This window comes from Oncorhynchus mykiss, chromosome 15, assembly GCF_057628025.1.
Source record: "Oncorhynchus mykiss isolate SJ-2025 chromosome 15, ASM5762802v1, whole genome shotgun sequence".
NCBI classification, from domain to species: Eukaryota; Metazoa; Chordata; class Actinopteri; order Salmoniformes; family Salmonidae; genus Oncorhynchus; species Oncorhynchus mykiss.
This window is the reverse complement of record NC_143036.1, coordinates 47,382,593-47,406,090: the sequence shown is the minus strand read 5'-3', so window position 1 is coordinate 47,406,090 and position 23,498 is coordinate 47,382,593. Positions and strand designations below refer to the sequence as shown.

The 23,498-nt window shown below is 45.1% G+C and overlaps 1 protein-coding gene across 1 annotated transcript in view; it reads left to right on the top strand.

Annotated features, from left to right (window-relative positions):
• cfap54 (cilia and flagella associated protein 54) overlaps positions 1–18,261 on the top strand; it is a 113,833-nt gene extending 95,572 nt beyond the window's left edge. Inside the window, exons 53-67 of the mRNA XM_036944412.2 lie at positions 2,033–2,193; positions 10,185–10,331; positions 10,597–10,723; positions 10,850–11,017; positions 11,149–11,257; positions 11,394–11,520; positions 11,637–11,738; positions 11,803–11,929; positions 12,196–12,348; positions 12,457–12,626; positions 12,751–12,876; positions 13,077–13,183; positions 13,867–14,029; positions 17,269–17,352; positions 17,964–18,261. Coding sequence (XP_036800307.2) covers positions 2,033–2,193; positions 10,185–10,331; positions 10,597–10,723; positions 10,850–11,017; positions 11,149–11,257; positions 11,394–11,520; positions 11,637–11,738; positions 11,803–11,929; positions 12,196–12,348; positions 12,457–12,626; positions 12,751–12,876; positions 13,077–13,183; positions 13,867–14,029; positions 17,269–17,352; positions 17,964–18,083 — 1,991 coding nt within the window. The 3' untranslated portion in view covers positions 18,084–18,261. The remainder of the gene's footprint in view (positions 1–2,032; positions 2,194–10,184; positions 10,332–10,596; positions 10,724–10,849; positions 11,018–11,148; positions 11,258–11,393; positions 11,521–11,636; positions 11,739–11,802; positions 11,930–12,195; positions 12,349–12,456; positions 12,627–12,750; positions 12,877–13,076; positions 13,184–13,866; positions 14,030–17,268; positions 17,353–17,963) is intronic.
• Positions 18,262–23,498: the final 5,237 nt, after the last annotated feature.

Sequence of the window (23,498 nt, the reverse complement as noted above, 5' to 3'; positions counted from 1 at the left end):
ACTCCTATGCTGTCATCATCTCCCCTGAACACTGAATATTTTAGCCTTACAAATAGATCAATATATTAGTTAGCTACCTCGCCCACTGTGGCCATTTAATCCCTGATTCATTGAATGAGGGAATTATTTTATAAAAACAAAAGTATTTGGTTGTAATTGTAATGTTGCAGGGTGGCCAACCATCCTCCATGAGAGCTACTGGGTGTGCAGGCTTTTGCTCCAGTCCTGCTCAAACACACCACATTGTAAAAAAGTAGCTGCTCAACAGCACCTTGATAAGCTGACTGGTGTGTTTGAGCAGGGTTGGGTTAAAAGCCTGGACACCCAGTAGCTCTTCAGATGGAGAGTTGACGACCACACGTGTTTGATACAGTAACCTATTACTGCAGTATTTTACTTTGTGGGGAGTGTCTTTCTCAGGGCCACAACGGCAGGAGATATATTACATGATACCAGGGACCAGCAGTCTTCCATTGTCAATACCAGTGATAATAATGAATGCTATTTTGTGAAGTGGTTTCTTGCATCATACAACACCTTTTTGGCCCATGGTGTTAGACCATTTTTTGGGGCGGGACAATTGACTTGAGCTTTCAGGCAAGTATAAAATCAGTCCTACTTGTCCAAAGGACAAGTGGCTAAAAAAGTGAATGTCAAGCCCTGCACCTCATATCGACTTACACTCCAACTCTTTATTTTATTCTATTGTTGCTCTGTATGTGTATGGTACATTTCCCCCTAAATACAATGCATTCGGAAAGTATTCAGACCCCTTCACCTTTTCCACATTTTGTTACATTACAGCTTTTTTTCTAAAATGGATTACATAATGTTTCCCCCTCATTAACCTTTACACAATACCCCATAATGACAAAGCAAAAATGAATGTTTACATAAAAAATATAAAAAACATATTTACGTAAGTATTCAGACCATTTGCTATGAGTCTAGAAATTGAGCTCAGGTGCATCCTGTTTCCATTGATCATCCCTGAGATGTTTCTACAACTTGATTGGAGTCCATCTGTGGTAAATTTAATTGATTGGACATGATTTGGAGAGGCACACACCTGTCTATATAAAGTCCCACAGTTGACAGTGCAGAGCAAAAACCAAGCCATGAGGTCAAAGGAATTGTCCGTAGAGCTCAGAGACAGGATTGTGTACCAAAACATTTATGCAGCATTGAAGGTCCACAAGAACACAGTGGCCTCCATCATTCTTAAATGGAAGAAGTTTGGAAGCACCAAGACTCTTCGTAGAGCTGGCCGCCGGGCCAAACTAAGCAATTGGGGAGAAGGGCCTTGGTCAGGGAGGTGACCAAGAACCCAAGTTCCTCTGTGGAGAACCTTCCAGAAGGTCAACCAACGCTGCAGCACTTTACCAATCAGGCCTTTATGGTAGAGTGACCAGATAGAAGCCACTCCTCAGTAAAAGGCACATGACAACCCACTTGGTGTTTGCCAAAAGGTCCCTAAAGGACTCAGACCATGAGAAACAATTTTCTCTGGTCTGATGAAACCAAGTGTGAACTCTTTGGCCTGAATGGCACGCGTCACTTCTGGAGGAAACTTGGCACCATCCCTACAGTGAAGCATGGTGGTGCAGCGATGCTCCTCATCCAACCTGACAGGGCTTGAGAGGATCAACAGCGGAGAATGGGAGAAACTCCCCAAATACAGGTGTGTCAAGCTTGTAGCATCATACCCAAGAAGACTCAAGGCTGTAATCGCTGCCAAAGGTGCTTCAACAAAGTACTGAGTAAAAGGACTGAATACATTCAGTCTTGTATTTTATACATTTGCAAACATTTCTACAAACCAGTTGTTGCTTTGTTATTATGGGGTATTGTGTAAAGGTTGATGGGGGGGGGGGGGGGGGGGGGGGGGGGAATGACGTAACAAAATGTGGGAAAAGTCTGGGGTCTGAAAACTTTCCGAATGCTTATATGTATCTTAAAAAAGGCGAGACAGGTTACATTTAGGTATGTGCGTGTCTTACACTATCCTGTGTGTGTGTGTGTGTGTGTGTAGGTATTGACAGCAGTGTGGAGGCCACCAAGCTGTTGAAGGAGGGTCTACAGGAGGCTGAGGTGTGGGGAGACCCAGACACCAGAGCCCTGTTTCTCCTCCAAGGGGCTAGATTGGACACACACAGAGGACTGCCCCGCGAGAACAGCACCTCACTGCTACAGGTAGCTAACACACACACACACGTGAGTACCTTACTGCTACAGGTGAGATACAAAAACACACTCTCACATTACAATAGTGCTGTCACGATACCAGAATTGGACTAGGTAATACCAGGTTTAGTCTCACAATACTCAATGCCAAAATTATACTCGATAGCACAGCAAAAAAAGAGGATAATTTATTTTGTAGAAATATCCATATTTACAATGAGCGTATTGTTCAACTGTATGTACGATAGTTGAATTCCTTTGTCTCTTCATCTCCCGCTCTTTCTCCCCCCCTTTTATTGTCTAACAAGCCGTCATATCGGGTTAGTCCAATAGGGACGTATCATTGTCACAACGGCTATGTGCCCTAAACAACAGTCAACTTCCCACAAACACAGGTGGGAAAAAGGGTACCTAAGCATGGTTCCCAATCAGAGACAACAATAGACAGCTGTCCCTGATTGAGAACCATCCTTGGCCAAAACAGAGAAATAGAAAATCATAGAAACGCAAAACATAGAATGCCCACCCCAACTCACGCCCTGACCAAACCAAAATAGAGACATAAAAAGGATCTAAGGTCAGGGCGTGACATTGTGTCATTCTCAAAACTTTTGGCCACAACTGTACTGTGTGTGTTTATATATTTCTGTGTGATTATTTAGTTAGTAAATAAATAAATAATCCAATTTGTGTATTGCTGATTCATCATGGAGACTAGGGTTTGTGCAGATTTCTAGGATACTACGATGAGGTAATAATGATAATGAATGGAAGACAATGTTCAAAATTAGATTGATGAGGTAATAATGATAATTCATGGATGGAAGTCAACAACGTTCAGAATGAGACTGATGAGGTAAATTATAATTAATGGATGGAAGTCAACAACGTTCAGAATGAGACTGATTAACTAATTAAACAATGGTGCCCCAAGATTGCTAATTAGTTTATTGTTACATGAGTAATTTAATCGCGCAATAATTTGATGTGGTATGTAATTATTTGATACAATAATCGTCATTGCATTAATGGTACTAACGTCACAACACCATCCTCCTTGACAACATACCAACAGTTTGAGCTACCCAAAAGGTACCAAATGGATGGCTCTATCCTCAACATTTCAAGCTAGCTTGTGGAGCAGGTTAGTTTTGAAGAATTGGTTCCCATTGAAGCTGAAAGGTACATTCTTAATTAACTCTGTTACGTTTGTATGTGATCATGTATTAGTATATGTCTGTCATTCCTCTCGTGAACCCCCTGCTCTCGGCACAACTCATTAATGTCGACTCTCTATCTTAGAACATGGTACTGTAATTGTACTGCTTAGTTTTGCATTCATCATTCTTCAGTGAGACGAGGTGGTGGTACTGGGGGGGTTGTCCTCGGTCTCGTTCATGAGAAGGAGAGAAAATTGGCATAGTCTTATCTGTAAGGCATACTAGTATAAATACATGTATTCTGGTTGGAAATGGGGTGCTTGTAGAGGCAAATAATACATTACTAGGGGAGGATACTCCCATGTACATGGAAAGGAAGCCATAGGTGGAGTTGACTCTCTACATCACCTAATTGAACATCTCACTGGCATCCCTGCCATTAGACTAACACCAGCCATTAGACTAACAAAGTTATACAAGGGAATGGGGGTTAGTGTGTGTGTGTGTGTGTGTGTGTCTCTGTCTGTAGGCTGGAAGCAACAAAATGGAGTCGTGGTCAGTTTTTCCAAAAGGAGGGCGGGGGAGTGCCTTATATGCGTCGCGGAAGTTAGAATAACAATGATCCAGGGTTTTACCAACCCTGGTTGCGCATTCGATATGCTGATAGAATTTAGGGAGTCTTGTTTTCAGATTAGCCTTGTTAAAATACCCAGCTACAATGAATGCAGCCTCAGGATATGTGGTTTCCAGTTTACATAGAGTCAAATAAAGTTTGTTCAGGGCCATCGATGTGTCTGCTTGGGTCGACATTTGATTGTGAGGAATTCTGAGTCAGGTGAACAGGTGAACAGAAGGACTTGAGTTCCTGTTTGTTGTTATGATCACACCACGTCTCGTTAATCATAAGGGATATCCCCCCGCCCCTGTTCTTACCAGAAAGATACTTGTTTGTCGGCGTGAAGAAACCAGCTGGCTGCACCGACTCCGATAGAGTCTCTCGAGTGAGCCATGTTTCCGTGAAGCAAAGAACGTTACAGTCTCTGGAATGATACCCATGCTCAGATTTCATCAACCTTGTTGTCAAGAGACTGGACATTGGTGAGTAGTATGCTAAGGAGCGGTGCGCGATGTGCCCGTCCCCGAAGCCTGACCAGAAGACCGCTTTCTTTGCCCGTTTTACGGCGTCGTTGTTTTGGGTCACCAGCTGGGATCCGATCCGTTGTCCTGGGTGGAAGACAGAAGACAGGATCCGCTTCAGGAAAGTTGTATTCCTGGTCGTAATGATGGTGAGTTGACGTTGCTCTTATATTCAGTAGTTCATCCTGACTGTATGTAATGGAACCTAAGATTACCTGGGGTACCAATGTAATAAATACACACGTAAAAAAAACAAAATAGGAACGCAAAGCGAGGTGGCCATCTCTGTCGGCGCCGGAAGTCAGAGGTATGGTGAATACGGAGGATACGGGGTGACACAAGATGGACATCAGTGGAACTCAGAACTCTGGAGATGGGAAAAGGACCAATGAACCGGGGAGACAGCTTGCGGGACTCTACCCGAAGGGGCAGATCCCAAGTGGAAAGCCATACCCTCTGCCCAATGCGGTAGCGGGGAGCTGGGGTCCGGCGACGGTCCTCTTGTCGACGATATCTGGAGTTGGTCTTGAGAATAGCTGCCCTGGCTCTTCTCCAAGTACGTCGACAGCGGCGGACAAACATCTGGGCCGAGGGTACGCTGACATCCTGCTCTTGTTCAGGGAAGAGTGGAGGCTGACACCCCATGGAGCACTCGAAAGGGGAGAGTCCCGTGGCAGAACCAGTTGACGGCTCCACGAAGTGGGGTTGGTTGAGACCAGGCACCTTAAGGTGGTCTCCAGATCTTGGTTGGCTCGCTCCGACTGACCGTTAGTTTGGGGATGAAATCCGGATGACAGGCTGGCCGACGACCCAATAAGGGTGCAGAATGCCTTCCAGAACTGAGACGAGAATCCCGATCGGAGACCATGTCTACCGGGAGTCCATGGCCATCTCCTTGGCAGAATGTAGTTTGGGGAGAGGGATTAAATGGGTGGCCTTGGAGAACCAGTCGACTACCGTTAGAATGACAGTGTTGCCATCAGACGGAGGGAGCCCAGTGACAAAGTCCAGAGATATATGAGACCAGGGACGATGAGGAACCGGTAGTGGTTGCAGGAGGCCAGAAGGAGCTTGCCGTCTTGTTTTGAGCACATGCAGTGCATGCGGTGACAAAGGCAGAGACGTCAGTGACCATTGTGGGCCACCAAAAACGTTGTCGAAGGAAGGCTAGTGTACGATGGGACCCTGGATGACAGGACAGCTTGGAGGAATGAGCACATTCCAGGACCCGGTACCGGACTGGGTTCAGAACAAACAGCCGTTTAGCCGGGCCCCCTTCAGGTCCAGGCTGGGAGCGTTCCGCCTCGCGAACCAGGTTCTCAATACCCCAATCCACAGTGGCAGCAAGGCAAGAGGTAGGGAGAATGGTTTTTAGACCCTGGACGGTAGATTAGCGTATACACTAGTAAAAAAAATTGTAAAGTTGAATCTGGTAAACAGGAGGGCCCACCGGGCCTGCCTTGAGTTAAGGCGCTTGGCTGAACGGAGATATTCCAAGTTTTTATGGTTGGTCCAGACCAGGAATGGCTGTTCTGCTCCATCCAGCCAGTGCCTTTACTCCTCCAACACCATCTTCACCACCAGGAGTTCTCAGTTGCCAACATCGTTATTCCTCTCAGCAGGATTGAAACGATGGAACAGGAAAGCACAGGGATGAAGCTTCTGGTCCTAGGCAGATCGCAGGGACAGGATGGCCCCCACTCCAACATCCAAAGCATCCACTTCCACAACAAATTGATGCGAGGGGTCCGGATGCATGAGGATGGGTACTGTTGTGAACCGATGCTTCAGGTCCACAAAGGCTTTGTCAACTGCTGGAGACCATTTGAACAGTACCTTGGGGGAGGTGAGTGCTGAGAGAGGGGCCGCCAGAGTGCCTTAATCTCGATTGAAACGGCGGTAGAAGTTTGCAAAACCAAGAAACCGTTGCAACTGCACCCTGGACGTTGGTTTAGGCCAATCCACCACTGCTTTCACCTTTCCAGGATCCATCTAAACATTGCCCTCAGCAGTGAAATATCCATGAAAGGTGATAGAAGAGTGGTGGAACTCACACTTCTCGGCTTTCAAACAATTGGTTTTCCAAGAGGCGCTGAAGGACCTATCTGACATGGAGTACATGTTCTTGTGCAGATCGGGGGAAAAAAACAGGATGTCGTCCAGGTAGATTAACACAAACCAGTTTAGCATGGCCGAAGCACATCATTGACTAAAGCCTGGAAGACAGCGGGGCGTTTGGTCCAAATGGCATGAGTCCAAATCGCATGACCTGGTACTCATAATGTCCACTGACTGTGTTGAAGGCTGTCTTCCACTCATCCCCCTCGCGTATCCGAACCAGGTGGCTGGCATTCCGAAGGTCCAACTTGGAAAACATGGTAGCTCCCTGGAGAGGTTCAAACGCCGAGGAGAGGAGAGGTAGGGTGTAACGATTTTTGACAGTGATATCGTTAAGTCCTTGGAAGTCATTGCACGGGCACAGGGTCTCATCCTTCTTCTCCACAAAGAAAAACCCTGCTCTGGCAGGAGATGCAAACGGACGGACGGCCCCAGTGGCCAGAGACTCCTCTATGTACTCCTCCATAGCAATGGTCTCTGGTCGGGAGAGAGAGTGCAACCCACCCCGAGGTGTGGTAGTGCCTGGGAGAAGTTCAATGGCACAATCATAAGGATGGTGCGGGGGAAGGGAAGTAGCATGTGCGTTGCTAAACACTTCCAGGAGGTCATGGTATTCCGTGGGCATAAGAGAGACATCCACAGTCTTGCTAACCTCCTGAGGAAGACGACTAGGGGAAGGCTGTGCTGCTTGAAGGAAGTGGGAATGGCAGAATGGACTCCAACCCAGGATGGAGCTTGTGGTCCAGTCAATCACAGGATTGTGCTTTTGGAGCCAGGAAAATCCCAACACAACCGGAACATTGGGAGATGCGATGAGGAGGAATTTTATTGTCTCACTGTGGTTATCAGAAACCCGTAATTGAACAGGCACAGTACTATGGGTGACTTCCAAGAATACCAAGCTCTGAAGTTATTGTGGCATCCATAAGACATTCATCAGCCCCAGGGTCAATGAGAACTCGGGGAGCCTTAGATTGGTCTCCCCACAGCACAAGAGCAAAAAGGGGTGTGCAAGTGATAGTAATTAGGGAACTCCCAGTCTTACCATAGTACTAGTACTGGTACCCACTAGAGACAAGGGTTTCATAATAGGGCAGATAGTAATAAAATGTCCTGCCCCTCCATAGTACAGACAACAGTTATTATTCAGCCTCCGTGAGCGCTCCCAAACTGATAGCTAAGTTCTTCCCAACTGCATAGGCTCAGGAGTATCCAACTCACCTGTCGTAGATTCACGAGAGAGCTCGGGTGATTTCAACGACTCTCGGAAGAGCTGCCTTCAGACTCTTCCAGATTCCATAGGAGGTGAAGGTGTCCATCAATTTTAATGGTTAAGGCGATAAGAGAGTCGAGGTCCACAGGCAGTTCCCGAGCAGCTAGCTCATCCTTTACCTCCTCAGATAATCTGTGCAGAAAAGTATCGAAAAGCGACTACGGATTCCAGACTCTCTCGGCGGCCAACGTGCGAAAGTCCACCGCGTAGTCTGCCACCCTACGGGAGTTTTGACGTAAGTCAAGCAGTTTGCTGGCCGCTGTTCTCCCGGATACCGGAGACTCAGAAACTTCTCACCTCTGGGTGAGAATGACCGCAAATGGCAGATTGTTGTTCCCAAACTGCCGTAGCCCAGGAGAGCGCCCTTCCCGACATTAGCCTAATTATATACGCCATCTTCGAACGGTCTGAAGAAAACTAAGAAGGCTGTAGCTCAAAAATAAGCGAGCACTGAGAAAGAAAACCCCAGCAGGAACCAGGATTCCCTGAATATCAGGATTCCCCAAATATCTTTCTGGAGGAGGTAAGCAGGGTTCACGGGGAGTTACAAAATTACTGAGTGATTGGGGTTTTTCAGATGTGGCAGACAGTCTGAGCTAACTCCCTGATTTTCTCAATAATAACCCATGATCGTGGCGTTCCGTCAAGGAAATGAGCCCTTCCAAAAGGCCATGTAGCAACTCCTGATGTCTCCCAATGGTGGCTCCCTGCAGTGAAGAACGACAGATTTTTTTTTTTACCTTGTCAGCTCTGGGATTCGATCCAGCAACCTTTCGGTTACTGGCCTAACTATTAACAGCTCATAAGTACCATAAGCCTCTTAATATTTGAGAATCAAATATAATTAAAGTATTCCATAGCAATGCAGAGACTCGCAAGCTGGCTATAGCTATGGATATATATGCATGATTTAAGCATCTATTCACATGGTAATGGAGTCAGATTGATAAATGTAGTTTATTATTCAACATAAGTTCTACACATTACACTACCCCATTGGGCTAATCATTACCTAGATACCAAACTCAAAGTATCTTGTTACTAGTTAATGTATTGATGACTTTAATGTCCCCAAAAACTTGCAACAGTGAATATAAAGTAGGCCTACCTGTTACAATTGACCTGTGTTACATTTAGCCCCTGTCTTCCCTATGCAGTCATGTCGAATTGCGGGTCGCTAATGCGACTGTAACGGTTTTCTTGGCTTGAAGGAGAGGCGGACCAAAACGCAGCGTGGTTGTTATTCATAGTTCTTTAATAAAGAAACTATACATGAATAAACTAACAAAACAACAAACGTGAGAAAACCTAAAACAGTCCTATCTGGTGCAAACACAGAGACAGGAACAATCACCCACAAACACACAGTGAAACCCAGGCTACCTAAGTATGATTCTCAATCAGAGACAACTAATGACACCTGCCTCTGATTGTGAACCATACTAGGCCGAAACATAGAAATACCCAAATCATAGAAAAACAAACATAGACTGCCCACCCCAACTCACGCCCTGACCATACTAAATAATGACAAAACAAAGGAAATAACGGTCAGAACGTGACAGCGACAAACTATGCTAATACAGTTCAGGCTCATTTTTTGGAGTTGAGAAATACAATGGAATAGCAATGGAAAGCTGCGATCCCCTGACTTTTTTACTAAAGCCATCAACTGCAGTCAAAGCACAACATTTTCTTATCAGAATGCATGGCTCTCTCCCTGTTGCACTCGCAACTTGATTGCGCCTCGATAGGAATTTTTATTTCTCGCATGGAACGCACAACGACTAGGTACATAGTTAAACTATTCTACTATGGGGTTGTCTGATGTTACTCAACAGGTCTGTCAGAGGCCCGATAACTCTCCCTGTCTTCTCTCGCACTCCTTGCTTTTCAAAAGTGTCTCGCACTCTGTCAGCTGACTTACCATTGTCTACTATAGGAAGCCTAGCCTACCACTACGAACATTCAGTAGTAAGCTTGAGAAAATTCAGACCAATTACTAGACAGACGTGATCCTCTCAATCACTATACGACGAGAGACATGATAGAAGTATCCGAAATTAATTAACAAAAATGTTAGTACTGAACCGTTTTTCATGTTGTAGTATCAGAAGCTTTGGTATACCGTGCAACACTACATTACAATTGATCAAGTCTGTATAATATTGGTTAGTCTGTGTAATAATCGTTCTATAATTCCATACCGACCACTCAATCACTTACAGTACATATTTATACACACATTCTTTACTAGTGTATACGCTAATCTACACATACAAGTAGACTTATGAATGTGTTGTGTACTATAGGAGGCAGTGAGTCTTCTGTCGGGTCACTCCTGTCTGCCTCCTGGCTCCAGTGTAACGTTGGCCCAGGCCACTCTACTGCTCAGTGATCTGAGAGGGACAGGCAGCCAGGCCCTACACCTGCTCACACAGAAACTACTACAGCAACAGGTCTGTCAGACATAGTCCCTCCAACATCTCTTTCTCCTCTTATGACTCCAACCACAGTCTTATTTTCTTACCTCTCGCGTCTCTTTTTTTCTGTACCACAACAGGCTAGGTTAACTCAGAAAAATTACAAATAAGTCCTCATCTCTCCTCTCCACCACTCTTGTTCATTATTCCTTTACATTGTCCCCCGATTAACTTACCTTACTGCCTGTATTACAGTCGGAACACTGATTTGTCTTAATGTGTGTGCATTGTCTTTTCTCAGCTGTGTGTGTTGGGGGAGAGTGTGTCATTGGGAGAGAGAGGCAGAGTAATCCTCCCTCCAGCCCCTGGTCTCTCTAACATCTACCTCCCACATCTCCCACTACTGGCCAAGGCCACAATGCGCCTGGGTATGATTCATACTGTACCATAGTTCTCAAAAGTCTCCACCCAGTAATGCACATAGGTCCACATACAGGAAGGTTACCTATCTTATGAACAACCACTTAATCAGTCTCTCTATCTGTTCTGAACAGGTCACTGCTTGGCTGTACAGGCCATGACCAGCGCCCCTTCCTCTAGCCTGTCTACCTCCAGCCATCCCTGGGTGTGTGCTCAGGAGGTGCTGCAGTCAGCCCTGCTCGTTTCCCAGGCATGCGCTACCAGAGACAGACAGCTGGAGGCTGATATCCTCTACTGCAAGGGTAAAACATTTATTTCCAACCTTATTCAATCATGAGATTAAATATGTATGTGTGCATCTACTCATTGAATGTCAGAGTGACCTTGTTAGTTTGATTATTTTTGGTGTGTGTGTGTGTGTGTTTGTGTCCAGGGATGGTGGAGCGCTGTCTGATGTCTCTCGGTGACTTCCAGCCTCAGACAGTTGCGCTGACACTACTGGAGAGCATCAATATCTCTCTGTCCCAGAGTCACAATCTACAGTAAGTCGCCTACAGTAGTGTGAATGATCATCTTTGAGAGTAGTGTACTGACCTCCTCAAACACCAGTGTGCTTGTTTGACTAAAGCGTGTGTGTGTGTGTGTGTGTGTGTGTGTGTGTGTGTGTGTGTGTGTCAGGCTGATCCGTAAGTGTTATCTGGAGATGGCGTTAGTGTACTTGCACCAGTGGGAGCAGAGCATCCCAGCACCTCAGGACCAGCAGAACCCCGTCCCACCTTCACCACCTAAAAATGCCATACTGAAGGTACCTGTCTGTGTCATGAGACATTCAATTGTGGTTCCGCGGGGCAGTATTTTTCTTTGGAGAGGACTGTGTGTGTGTGTACGCCTGCATCATGGCGTGTATTTGTCTTGTTTCAGCCTCCAGGTTGGAAGCGTGTCAGGACAACTCTGAACAGAGGCCTGACTCCAGGGGAAGCCTACTTATTGCTCTACTGGGTCTCTGTCCGAGCTGCTACTAAGGTAAATAGACTGAACACACACACACACGCACACACACACTTATAATGTTGTGTGTGTTCCTCAGGCGTCTGAAGCCATGTCCACATGTAGCCAGCTGTGTGGTAGTACCGGAGCTAAAGGAGGACACCTGCCTCTCATCTCCCTCAAGCTCCTGCCTGACTTTGCCTCCAACGACCTGCTCAACCCCTGTGGTAAACAAACATCCCTCACTACAACCATTCTGTCCTTTAGCCAGGGCCACATCTGGTCTTACAATAACAGCCATTATAAAAGTCGCTACAGTAGTGTGATTTGTGCCCATGTTCGTGTTAGTTTGTGGTCTACATTGTTAGCGGTTCTGTAATGTTCTCTCCTCTTTATGAGGAAAGGAGATATCATGTCTTTTCTTTATGGAAATCGTAACAGTGCTGGTTACCATATTTGTAATATCTGTCTGTGTGTTGTGTGACTCTACCAGGAGGGATAGATGTGATGGTGAGGACTGTCTCCAGCTCGTCTCCAGAGCTTGATCCAGGGCTGAGCAGCAGGAAACGCTCCCAGCTCACATGGGTCCACCTGTCCCGCTACTACAAACACCTGTTCAACCTGCAGCACATCGCCATGCGCCCAGGTACACTACCCCGGTGTCACAGTAAATCATTTTGTTACCTGACGTTCAGAGATGTTCATCTGCATGTGTGTATGTGTGCATGCTTGCCTACGTGGGTGTGTGTTCCAGTGGTGCCCCAGTGTGTGGAGGGCCTGGTGTCCCAGTCAGAAGACAGTAGTCTGGCGCTGAGGTTGGTTCAGCTCCAGACCTTCTTCTGTTCCCACATGGTGGGCTACAGAGAGTCCTGCTGCGCCCCTGAACCCCCCACTGAAATCATCATGCAGCCACAGATTATACAGGTACACACACTAATAGGCACTATGGGCTGAATCCTGAAGAGATGCATGCATATACTGTACCATGGCTTGTATTGGGATGTTTATTAAAGTGTATGTTGATGTTGTTTGTGTGTTTGTGTTAAAGATGTGTCCTACAGTGAGAGGCACTATGGGAGCTCAGATGTACCCCTGGTCCTTTGCTGACAGGAAGCAGCTGTGTATCCAGTGGCACCGGCCTGCTCTCAGCCACACCCAAGAAGACACGGATACGGTACAATACACAACACACACACACTCTTCATCCAACCACACACACTCATGAACCATAAAAGGAACTAGCCTGGTCTCAGATCTGTTTTGTGCTATCTTACCAAGTCCTTGTCACTTATTGTCACGTCAAACAGGTTGGTAACCACTGCCTTACAGGGTTGACTTTGACAGTGTTTCTCCTTTTGTCTCTGTGTTCGTCAGGTCATGCTGCTGTTTGGGCTGAACAAAGTGCCACTCTCGGCCATGAGGGCCACAGCCTGCACTGTCATAGAGCTGCAGTGTGGACAGAAACTCGTCAGCATGGCGAAGTAGGTAGCTGCTTTCCATGTACAGCAGCTTAGGTGCTAGGGGCGAGATGGAGCTATCACCATATTGTAGCGTCTAACGAGTGGCTAATATGGTTCGTTTAGGAGCCGGAAGTCGATATGGACCTGGCCACATCTGTATCCATTCCCTCTGTAATAATTCTTACTGTATCTCTGTCACGCTCTGACCATAGTTTGCTTTGTATGTTTATATGTTTTGTTTGGTCAGGGTGTGATCTGAGTGGGCATTCTATGTTGTATGTCTAGTTTGTCTGTTTCTGTGTTTGGCCTGATATGGTTCTCAATCAGAGGCAGGTGTTAGTCATTGTCTCTGATAGGGAACCATACCAGGTAGCCTGTTTTGTCATTGTGGGTTGTGGGTGATTGTCTATGTCAGTTGCGTGTGTCAGCACATTTTGGTAAATAGCTTCACGGTCGTTTTTCGTTTTGAATTCAGTGTTTAGTGCTTTCTTTAATTAAAATATCATCATGAACACATACCATGCTGCATTTTGGTCAGCTTCTTACGACGATCGTGACAATCTCTTCCAGAATCTCTCCCTAAACCCTTTTGTCTTATCTAATTTAGTTGAATTCACCAACCGTATTTAACTAAATGAAATTAATGTTGGTAACTAAATGTAATGCAACCTCTGACCACCAGCACCACCCCATGTGTTCTCTAGACTGTGTGCAGTCCATGCTCAGCTGGCCTCAGCCTGTGTTGGGGGTAACGTCTCCTCTCCGCCTGCTGCCAGTAGCGCCCCCTCCTCCCCCAGCCCCAAGATGGAGAGACAACGCCGCACCAAGATCCCAGACAAGGCTGCTACCTCCAGCCCTCACATACAGGTCTGTGTGCTACTGGTAACTGCTCTGACAGGCCTTATAGTCCACATTCACATGTTAACAGTGATGGAAAAAACACTCAAATGTCATATCTTACTACCCTGAACAAAAAGAGACGCAACTGCAATAAATTCATTACGCCCTATTATCTGGATTTCACATGACTGGGAATACAGATATGCAATCTGTATGCAACCTTAAAGAAGATTCAGGGGCTTGGATCAGAAACCCAGTCAGTATCTGATGTTACCACCTTTTGCGTCATGCAGCACAACACATCTCCTTCACATAGAGTTGATCAGGCTGTTGATTGTGGTCTGTGGAATGTTATCATACTCCTCTTCAATGGCTGTGCAAACTTGCTGGATATTGGCGGGAACTGGAACACGCTGTTGTACACATCGATACAGAATATCCCAAACATGCTCAATGGTTTAGATGTATGATGAGTATGCAGGCCATGGAAGAACTGAAGACATTTTCAGCTTCCAGGAATTGTGTACAGATCCTTGCAAAATGGGGCTGTACATTATCATGATGAAACTTGAGGTGATGAATGGCACGACAATGGTCCTAAGGATCTCATCACGGTACAGTATGTATCTCTGTGCATTCAAATTGCCGTTGATAAATGCAATGGTGTTCGTTGCCCGTAGCTTATGCCTGCCCATACTATAATGTTACAGCCTTATTCTAAAATTGATGAAATTGTTTTATTTCGTCTTCAATCTACACACAATACTCCATAATGACAAAGCAAAACAGGTTTTTAGAAATATAAAAAAATCTGAAATATCTAATTTACATAAGTATTCAGACCCTTACTCAGTGCCTTGTTGAAGCACCTTTGGCAGCGATTACAGCATCTACTCTTCTTGGGTATGATGCTACAAGCTTGGCACACCTGTATTTGGTTTCTCCCATTTTTCTCTGCATTCTTTCAAGCTCTGTCAGGTTGGATGGAGAGCATTGCTGCACAGCTATTTTCAGGTCTCTTCAGAGATTTTCGATCGAGTTCAAGTCTGGGCTCTGGCTGGGCAACATTAAAATACTTGACCTGAAGCCACTCCTGCGTTGTCTTGGCTGTGTGCTTAGGGTTGTTGTCCTGATGGAAGGTGAAACTTTGCCCCAGACTGAGGTCCTGAGCGCTCTGGAGCAGGTTTTCATCAAGGATCTCTCTGTACTTTGTTCCTTTCATCTTTCCCTCGATCCTGACTCGTCTCACAGTCCCTGCCGCTGAAAAACATCCCCACAGCATGATGCTGCCACCACCGTGCTTCACCGTAGGGATGGTGCCAGTTTTCCTCCAGATGTGATGCTTGGCATTCAGGCCAAAAAGTTCAGAGTTTCATCAGACCAGAGAATCTTGTTTCTCATGGTCTGAGAGTCATTTAGGTGCCTTTTGGCAAACTCCAAGTGGGCTGTCGTGCCTTTTTTTGAGGAGTGGCTTCATTCTTGCCACTCTACCATAAAGCCCTGATTGGTGGAGTGCTGCAGAGATGGCTGTCCGACTGGAAGGTTCTCTTACCTCCACGGAGGAACTCTGGAGCTCTGTCAGTGACCATCGGGTTCTTGGTCACCTCCCTGACCAAAGTCCTTCTCCCCCGATTGCCCAGTTTGGCTGGGCAGCCAGCTCTAGGAAGAGTCTTGGTGGTTCCAAACTTCTTCCATTTAAGAATGATGGAGGCCACTGTGTTCTTGGGAACCCTCAATCCTGCTGAAATATTTTGGTGCCCATCCCCAGATCTATGCCTCGACACAATCCTGTCTCAGAGTGCTACAGACAATTCCTTCGACCACATGGTTTTTGTTTTTGCTCTGTTTTTCCACTGTCAACTGTGGGACCTTCTATAGACAAGTATGTGCCTTTCCAAATCATGTTCAATCAATAGAATTTACCACAGGTGGACTCCAATCAAGTTGTAGAAATATCTGAAGGATGATCAAAGGAAAGCGGATGCACCGGAGCTCAATTTCTAGTCTCATAGCAAAGGGTCTGAATACTTACATTTGAAGTTGGAATTTTACATACACCTTAGCCAAATACATTAACTCCGTTTTTAACAATTCCTGACATTTAATCCAAGTAAGAATTCCCTGTTTTAGGTCAGTTAGGATCACTTTATTTTAAGAATTTAAAATATCAGAATAATAGTGATTTTATTTCAGATTTTTATTTATTTCATCACATTCCCAGTGGGTCAGAAGTTTACATACACTTAATTAGTGTTTGGTGGCATTGCCTTTAAATTGTTTAACTTGGGTCAAACGTTTCGGGTAGCCTTCCACAAGCTTCCCACAATAAGTTGGGTGAATTTTGGCCCATTCCTCCTGACAGAGCTGGTGTAACTGAGTCAGGTTTGTAGGCTTCCTTGCTCGCACACGCTTTTTCAGTTCTGCCCACAAATTTTCTATAGGATTGAGGTCAGGGCTTTATTATGGCCACTCCAATACCTTGACTTTGTTGTCCTTGAGCCATTTTTCCACAACTTTGGAAGTATGCTCGGGGTCAATGTCCATTTGGAAGACCCATTTGCGACCAAGCTTTAACTTCCTGACTGATGTCTTGAGATGTTGCTTCAATATATCCACATACTTTTCCTCCCTCATGATGACATCTATTTTCTGAAGTGCACCAGTCCCTCCAGCAGCAAAGCACCCCCAGAACATGATGCTGCCACCCCCGTGCTTCACGGTTGGGATGGTATTCTTCGGCTTGCAAGCCTCCCCCTTTTTCTCCAAACATAACGATGGTCATTATGGCCAAACAGTTCTATTTTTGTCTCATCAGAACAGAGAACATTTCTCCAAAAAGTTTTACTGTGGATATAGATACTTTTGTAGCTGTAGCAGCAACCCTCGATTTGTGTATGTCACGCCCTGAGCTTTTTTATGTCTTTATTTGGTTTGGTCAGGGTGTGATTTGGGGTGGGCATTCTGTTTTGTTTTCTATGATTCTGTGTTTCTATGTTTTGGCAGGGTATGGTTCTCAATCAGGGACAGCTGTCTATTGTTGTCTCTGATTGGGAACCATACTTAGGTAGCCCTTTTTCCTTCCTTTCGTTGTGGGTAGTTAACTTTGTTTGTGGCACTAATGCCCTGTAAGCTTCACCCCCCTCTAGCGATCACTTTTGTTCCGTCACCTCCCCATTTACAAATTAAGCACTGGTCAAACGTGCATGTAAGTGAATCTACCTGTAAATGAGTACATGTTTTGTGTGTTGGTTGGTTGGTTGTTTCAGATGCTACAGGAGCAGACCAGGTGCTGCTGTGCTGCTATAAAGGACTTACTGCAGCCTGCTTCAGAGGCAGCTGTTCTCACTGAGGTAGGCTAAACACACCACACACTGATTCAACACCCCCCAAAGTTCACATACTGGTAAAGGGTTAACTTGTTTAGTGGAAATTACCACTAATGACTCAGTCAAAGTTAAATGAACAGATCTTTATTATCACGGCCAGAGAGGTTACAACAAGCTTCATAATCAAAGTACAAGTCTGTAAGAAGCTCTGAAGGGATGCTCTCCCTTAGCACTTTTTATACTCATGCACAAACTAGGTGTCTCTGCTCTCAGGGTGCAATAGACTGATCATGACCTTACACACGTAGTTTCTAGGTGTTGTGCCAAAGTAACAATGTGTTCCCTTGTTTCTGTCCTATCAGTCCCCTCCCTGAGAGCAGTCCCAGAACATCCTAACACAATAATCAGGAAACACGCTACATGTAGTCACACATTTACAGAGGACACTAAACATGTCCATTACACTTACACAAACCTAAGATATACTGTACTGTTGATGTTTTACTATGGCTTGAATGTGTGAAACATTTGATCTTATGCCTCTTCCATGGCATTTTTGTTACCCGTTTACCCTGTTAAGGTTCTTAGACATGCAGATATTACTTGAGAAATGATTCCCTCCCTCTGCGTGCCAGGTTCCGTTTGAGGCCAGCCTACATAGTCTGTGTGATCTGGAGCGCTGCTTCAACCCAGCCAGTGGAGCCATTGTGGAGGGAAACGCACTGATAACATGGCTCATCTCCCTGCTCGTCTGATACCCTATCCAGTCTATGGACCGGCACAGCACCATAGAAAAAGACAAACCCAATGACAGGAATCAAATGGCCAAGACCAAAGATAGCATATTGCACCTACCTAGCAAAGTGACTTCACCAGATTCTTTCACTCTGAAATAAATGAGCATAGATAAAGATGATTTTTGCAAAAACTAAATTCAAGCGCTTTTCATTTCTTATTCTCAATGTATATGATTAAGCTCACAAATCAAATGTATATGAAAGGCTCATGTGTTGTCATAAAATACAAATCGGACCTCTTAGAACAGCAGTGGTAATGTTTCCTATGACTCCGGTTTCCCCAACTGGCGGGCTGAATTTGGCTCGCAGATGGTTTTATTTAGCCCCGCAAGTTTTCTGAGCAAAACAAAAAGCTTCTTTTTTTTTTTTTTTTAAATACATGTTTTAGATTGGTGGACATAAAAGGCTGTAAAAACACCAGAAATCAGTTCCAAGTGATTTTTAACTGTTCAAATCTGTTCAAGTATTCTCATATGTAATAGATCGTAAGCTAGGTTTGAAATTATTATGTTTTAGTCAAGCATATCTGTTTGGGCTTCTTGCAATCTACAAATGATTTGTAATTATGTTCCGGCCCCCCGACCATCGTCTCAAGAAAATAAATCTGCTTGTTGCTCAATATAGTTGATTATCCCTGCTAGAACTCCTCTGATTAAAGGTCCCAAATGAAAATTGCCTTTGAATAACCAAAACATGACCCATATTTTTTACACTAAGATGCTCAGTATTGAAGAAACGGCACCTTTTCTTTCATCTCTAACTATCAGGAAGCCTGAATGAACAGGTTGAGTGGGCGGGGAGCTTATATTCATGAGCTCGCCTTGACTGACAGTTGTTGGAAGCACCCTAGTGATCGTTGCCAGGTAACAAGGGAAACAATGGGCCACATGTCATTCCGAGCCTAAATAGTATACCTCACCCCATTTTCTCTACAAAATGCTCATGGTCAACAGAGCTGATCATGAACTGTTGGATATCAGACAAACAGCAGCAATAAACAATTGCATTTATCAGACATTTATTTGAAATTTTTCATAGCCAAGATATTGACCAACACTCGAGAAATAAAAGGTTAAAATCATGGCAAAACATCATTTGACAGTAACAAAAATATATATACAGTTGGGAGAAGTATTTGATACACTGCCGATTGTGCAGGTTTCCCTACTCACAAAGCATGTAGAGGTCTGTAATTGTTATCATAAGTACACTTCAAATGTGAGAAACGGAATCTGAAACAAAAATGCAGAAAATCACATTTGTATGATTTTTAAGTAATTAATTTGCATTTTATTGCATGCTATAAGTATTTGATACATCAGAAAAGCAGAACTTAATATTTGGAACAGAAACCTTTGTTTGAAATTACAGAGATCATATGTTTCCTGTAGTTCTTGACCAGCTTTGTACACACTGCAGCAGGGATTTTGGCCCACTCCTCCATACAGACCTTCTCCAGATCCTCCAGGTTTCAGGGCTTTCGCTGGGCAATACGGCCTTTCAGCTCCCTCCAAAGATTTTCTATTGGGTTCAGGTCTGGAGACTGGCTAGGCCACTCCAGGACCTTGAGATGCTTCTTACGGAGCCACTCCTTAGTTGCCCTGGTTGTGAGTTTTGGGTCGTTGTCATGCTAGAAGACCCAGACACGACCCATCTTCAATGCTCTTACTGAGGAAAGGAGGTTGTTGGCCAAGATCTCACGATACATGGCCCCATCCATCCTCCCCTCAATACGGTGCAGTCGTCCTGTCCCCTTTGCAGAAAAGCATCCCCAAAGAATGATGTTACCACCTCCATGCTTCACGTTTGGGATGGTGTTCTTGGGGTTGTACTCATCCTTCTTCCTCCAAACATGGCGAGTGGAGTTTAGACCAAAAAGCTCTATTTTTGTCTCATCAGACCACATGACCTTCTCCAATTCCTCCTCTGGATCATCCAGATGGTCATTGGCAAACTTCAGACAGGCCTGGACATGCGCTGGCTTGAGCAGGGGGACCTTGCGTGCGCTGCATGATTTTAATCCATGACGGCGTAGTGTGTTACTAATGGTTTTCTTTGAGACTGGTCCCAGCTCTCTTCAGGTCATTGACCAGGTCCTGCCATGTAGTTCTGGGCTGATCCCTCACCTTCCTCATGATCATTGATGCCCCACGAGGTGAGATCTTGCATGGAGCCCCAGACCGAGGGTGATTGACCGTCATCTTGAACTTCTTCCGTTTTCTAATAATTGCGCCAACAGTTGTTGCCTTTTCACCAAGCTGCTTGCCTATTGTCCTGTAGCCCATCCCAGCCTTGTGCAGGTCTACAATTTTACCCCTGATGTCCTTACACAGCTCTCTGGTCTTGGCCATTGTGGAGAGGTTGGAGTCTGTTTGATTGAGTGTGTGGACAGGTGTCTTTTATACAACTAACGAGTTCAAACAGGTGCAGTTAATACAGGTAATGAGTGGAGAACAGGAGGGCTTCTTAAAGAAAAACTAACAGGTCTGTGAGAGCCGGAATTCTTACTGGTTGGTAGGTGATCAAATACTTATGTCATGCAATAAAATGCAAATGAATTACTTAAAAATCATACAATGTGATTTTCTGGATTTTTGTCTCTCATAGATTCCGTCTCTCATAGTTGAAGTGTACCTATGATTAAAATTACAGACCTCTACATGCTTTGTAAGTAGGAAACACTGCCGATTTTGCAGGTTATCAAATACTTGTTCTCCCCATTGTATATTGGAGCCATATGCCCAATATAGGCACCCCACCACCCTCCAGTTTGCAGGACCCCATAGACTTGTAAAATTTGAACACTCATCTCCCGTCCAAATGTATTTTTTTGTAAATAATAATAATTTACAAAATGTGATATCATAAACTCAGCAAAAAAATAAACGTCCCTTTTTCAGGACCCTGTCTTTCAAAGATAATTTGCAAAAATCCAAATAACTTCACAGATCTTCATTGTGAAGGGTTTAAACACTGTTTCCCATGCTTGTTCAATGAACCATAAACAATTAATGAACATGTATAACGGTCATTAAGACACTAACAGCTTACAGACGGTAGGCAATTAAGGTCACAGTTCTGAAAATGTAGAACACTAAAGAGGCCTTTCTACTGACTCTGAAAAACACCAAAAGAAAGATGCCCAGGGTTCCTGCTCATCTGCGTGAACGTGCCATAGGCATGCTGCAAGGAGGCATGAGGACTGCAGATGTGGCCAGGGCAATAAATTGCAATGTCCGTACTGTGAGACGCCTAAGACGGCGCAACAGGGAGACAAGACGGACAGCTGATCGTCCTCGCAGTGGCAGACACCAGGAACGCACAATCCCTCCATCAGTGCTCAGATTGTCTGCAATAGGTTGAGAGAGGCTGGACTGAGGGCTTGTAGGCCTGTTGTAAGGCAGACATCACCGGCAACAACGTCGCCTATGTGCACAAACCCACCGTCGCTGGACCAGACAAGACTGTCAAAAAGTGCTCTTCACTGACGAGTACTGAGTCTGAATATGCAATATTTGGTATTGCAATTTTTTTTCAATATTAGTATTTGGAATGTATGTGCCTGAAATTCTATTTTAAATGAATAACTATGCCTTACAGTATGTTGGGTCTGGCTTCACAGCATATCCCCCCTTTGGCCTGTCTTTACAGGCTTCACAGCATATCCCCCCTTTGGCCTGTCTTTACAGGCTTCACAGCATATCCCCCCTTTGGCCTGTCTTTACAGGCTTCACAGCATATCCCCCCTTTGGCCTGTCTTTACAGGCTTCACAGCATATCCCCCCTTTGGCCTGTCTTCACAGGCTTCACAGCATATCCCCCCTTTGGCCTGTCTTCACAGGCTTCACAGCATATCCCCCCTTTGGCCTGTCTTCACAGGCTTCACAGCGTATCCCCCCTTTGGCCTGTCTTTACAGGCTTCACAGCATATCCCCCCTTTGGCCTGTCTTCACAGGCTTCACAGCATATCCCCCCTTTGGCCTGTCTTCACAGGCTTCACAGCATATCCCCCCTTTGGCCTGTCTTTACAGGCTTCACAGCATATCCCCCTTTTGCCTTGGGAAAGCTGATTTTGTATCACAGCATTCCTGCTGCGGTGGTTGCCTGGGAAGATGTGCAGACAGGGTAGATGTTGAATTTTCTAAAATGTCTATCATCACAGCTTGATGATAGTAGAAAGGAGATGGAATGTGAAATAGTAACATGGGAAAATTCAAAGGCATTTCAACGTCCTAGCTTTAGCCGGTGGTAACTTGTGGAATAGACACCGGCTGGAATGCAGTTTTAACTAATCAGCGTCCAGCATTAGACCCACCCGTTGTATAATTACCAGTATCGTTCTGCCATGCTCTGCTTGAGCTAACTAACGGTTTTGTAAACAAAGCTGTATGATGTGCACATGTGATGACGGTTTTAAGGTGTTACATATTTAAATTAGTTAGCTACGATTATAAGACGCCAACATTGATGTGTAAAATGTCCGGCATTACGTGACATTGCGTAATGTGGATGAGTTCATTGGCTGGCATAATTGCAAGAGATCTGAAAATTCTCAGATGGCGACAGAAGAGGACTATTGGGACAGAAACACAGAGAGGTGGGTTCCTGTGGAAGAATGGGGGTGGAAGATAATGAGGAAAGCAGAGGGTGGAGATGGCGATGGGGTGTTGAAGAGATTGATGTCAAGGGCAAACAGTGAGCCATGCGCCAGACCAAGTTCTGGAGGTGAAATGAAAGCGAATGAGGGTGAGATAAGTTAGGTGGAAGGTGTGGTGAAGAGCTCGGAGCCTTATGAGTGAATTTTTGGGAGAAAGTAAATCCTTGCCTTTTGGTGGATCCATTTGTGGTTTCAGGATGGGTGGGGAAGGAGTTCAAATCAAATCAAATGTATTTATATAGCCCTTCGTACATCAGCTGATATCTCAAAGTGCTGTACAGAAACCCAGCCTAAAACCCCAAACAGCAAGCAATGCAGGTGTAGAAGCACGGTGGCTAGGAAAAACTCCCTAGAAAGGCCAAAACCTAGGAAGAAACCTAGAGAGGAACCAGGCTATGTGGGGTGGCCAGTCCTCTTCTGGCTGTGCCGGGTGGAGATTATAACAGAACATGGCCAAGATGTTCAAATGTTCATAAATGACCAGCATGGTCCAATAAATGGTTGGGTTCAGTTGAATCAGTGAAGGTAACCTGTAGTGGACTTATTTGTTTGTGTTTCTTCTGTCCAGAGGGAGCGGGTGCTCCAACTTGTGTCAAGATCTGTTTCTTGCTTCACACTTAGGAATAGGGCATCATTGAAAGGAATGATATCTGGGGTAGCAATACGTGTGGAGGTGGAGCAATTGAAGTTGAAGATTCCTGGTATTTGTGACGCCT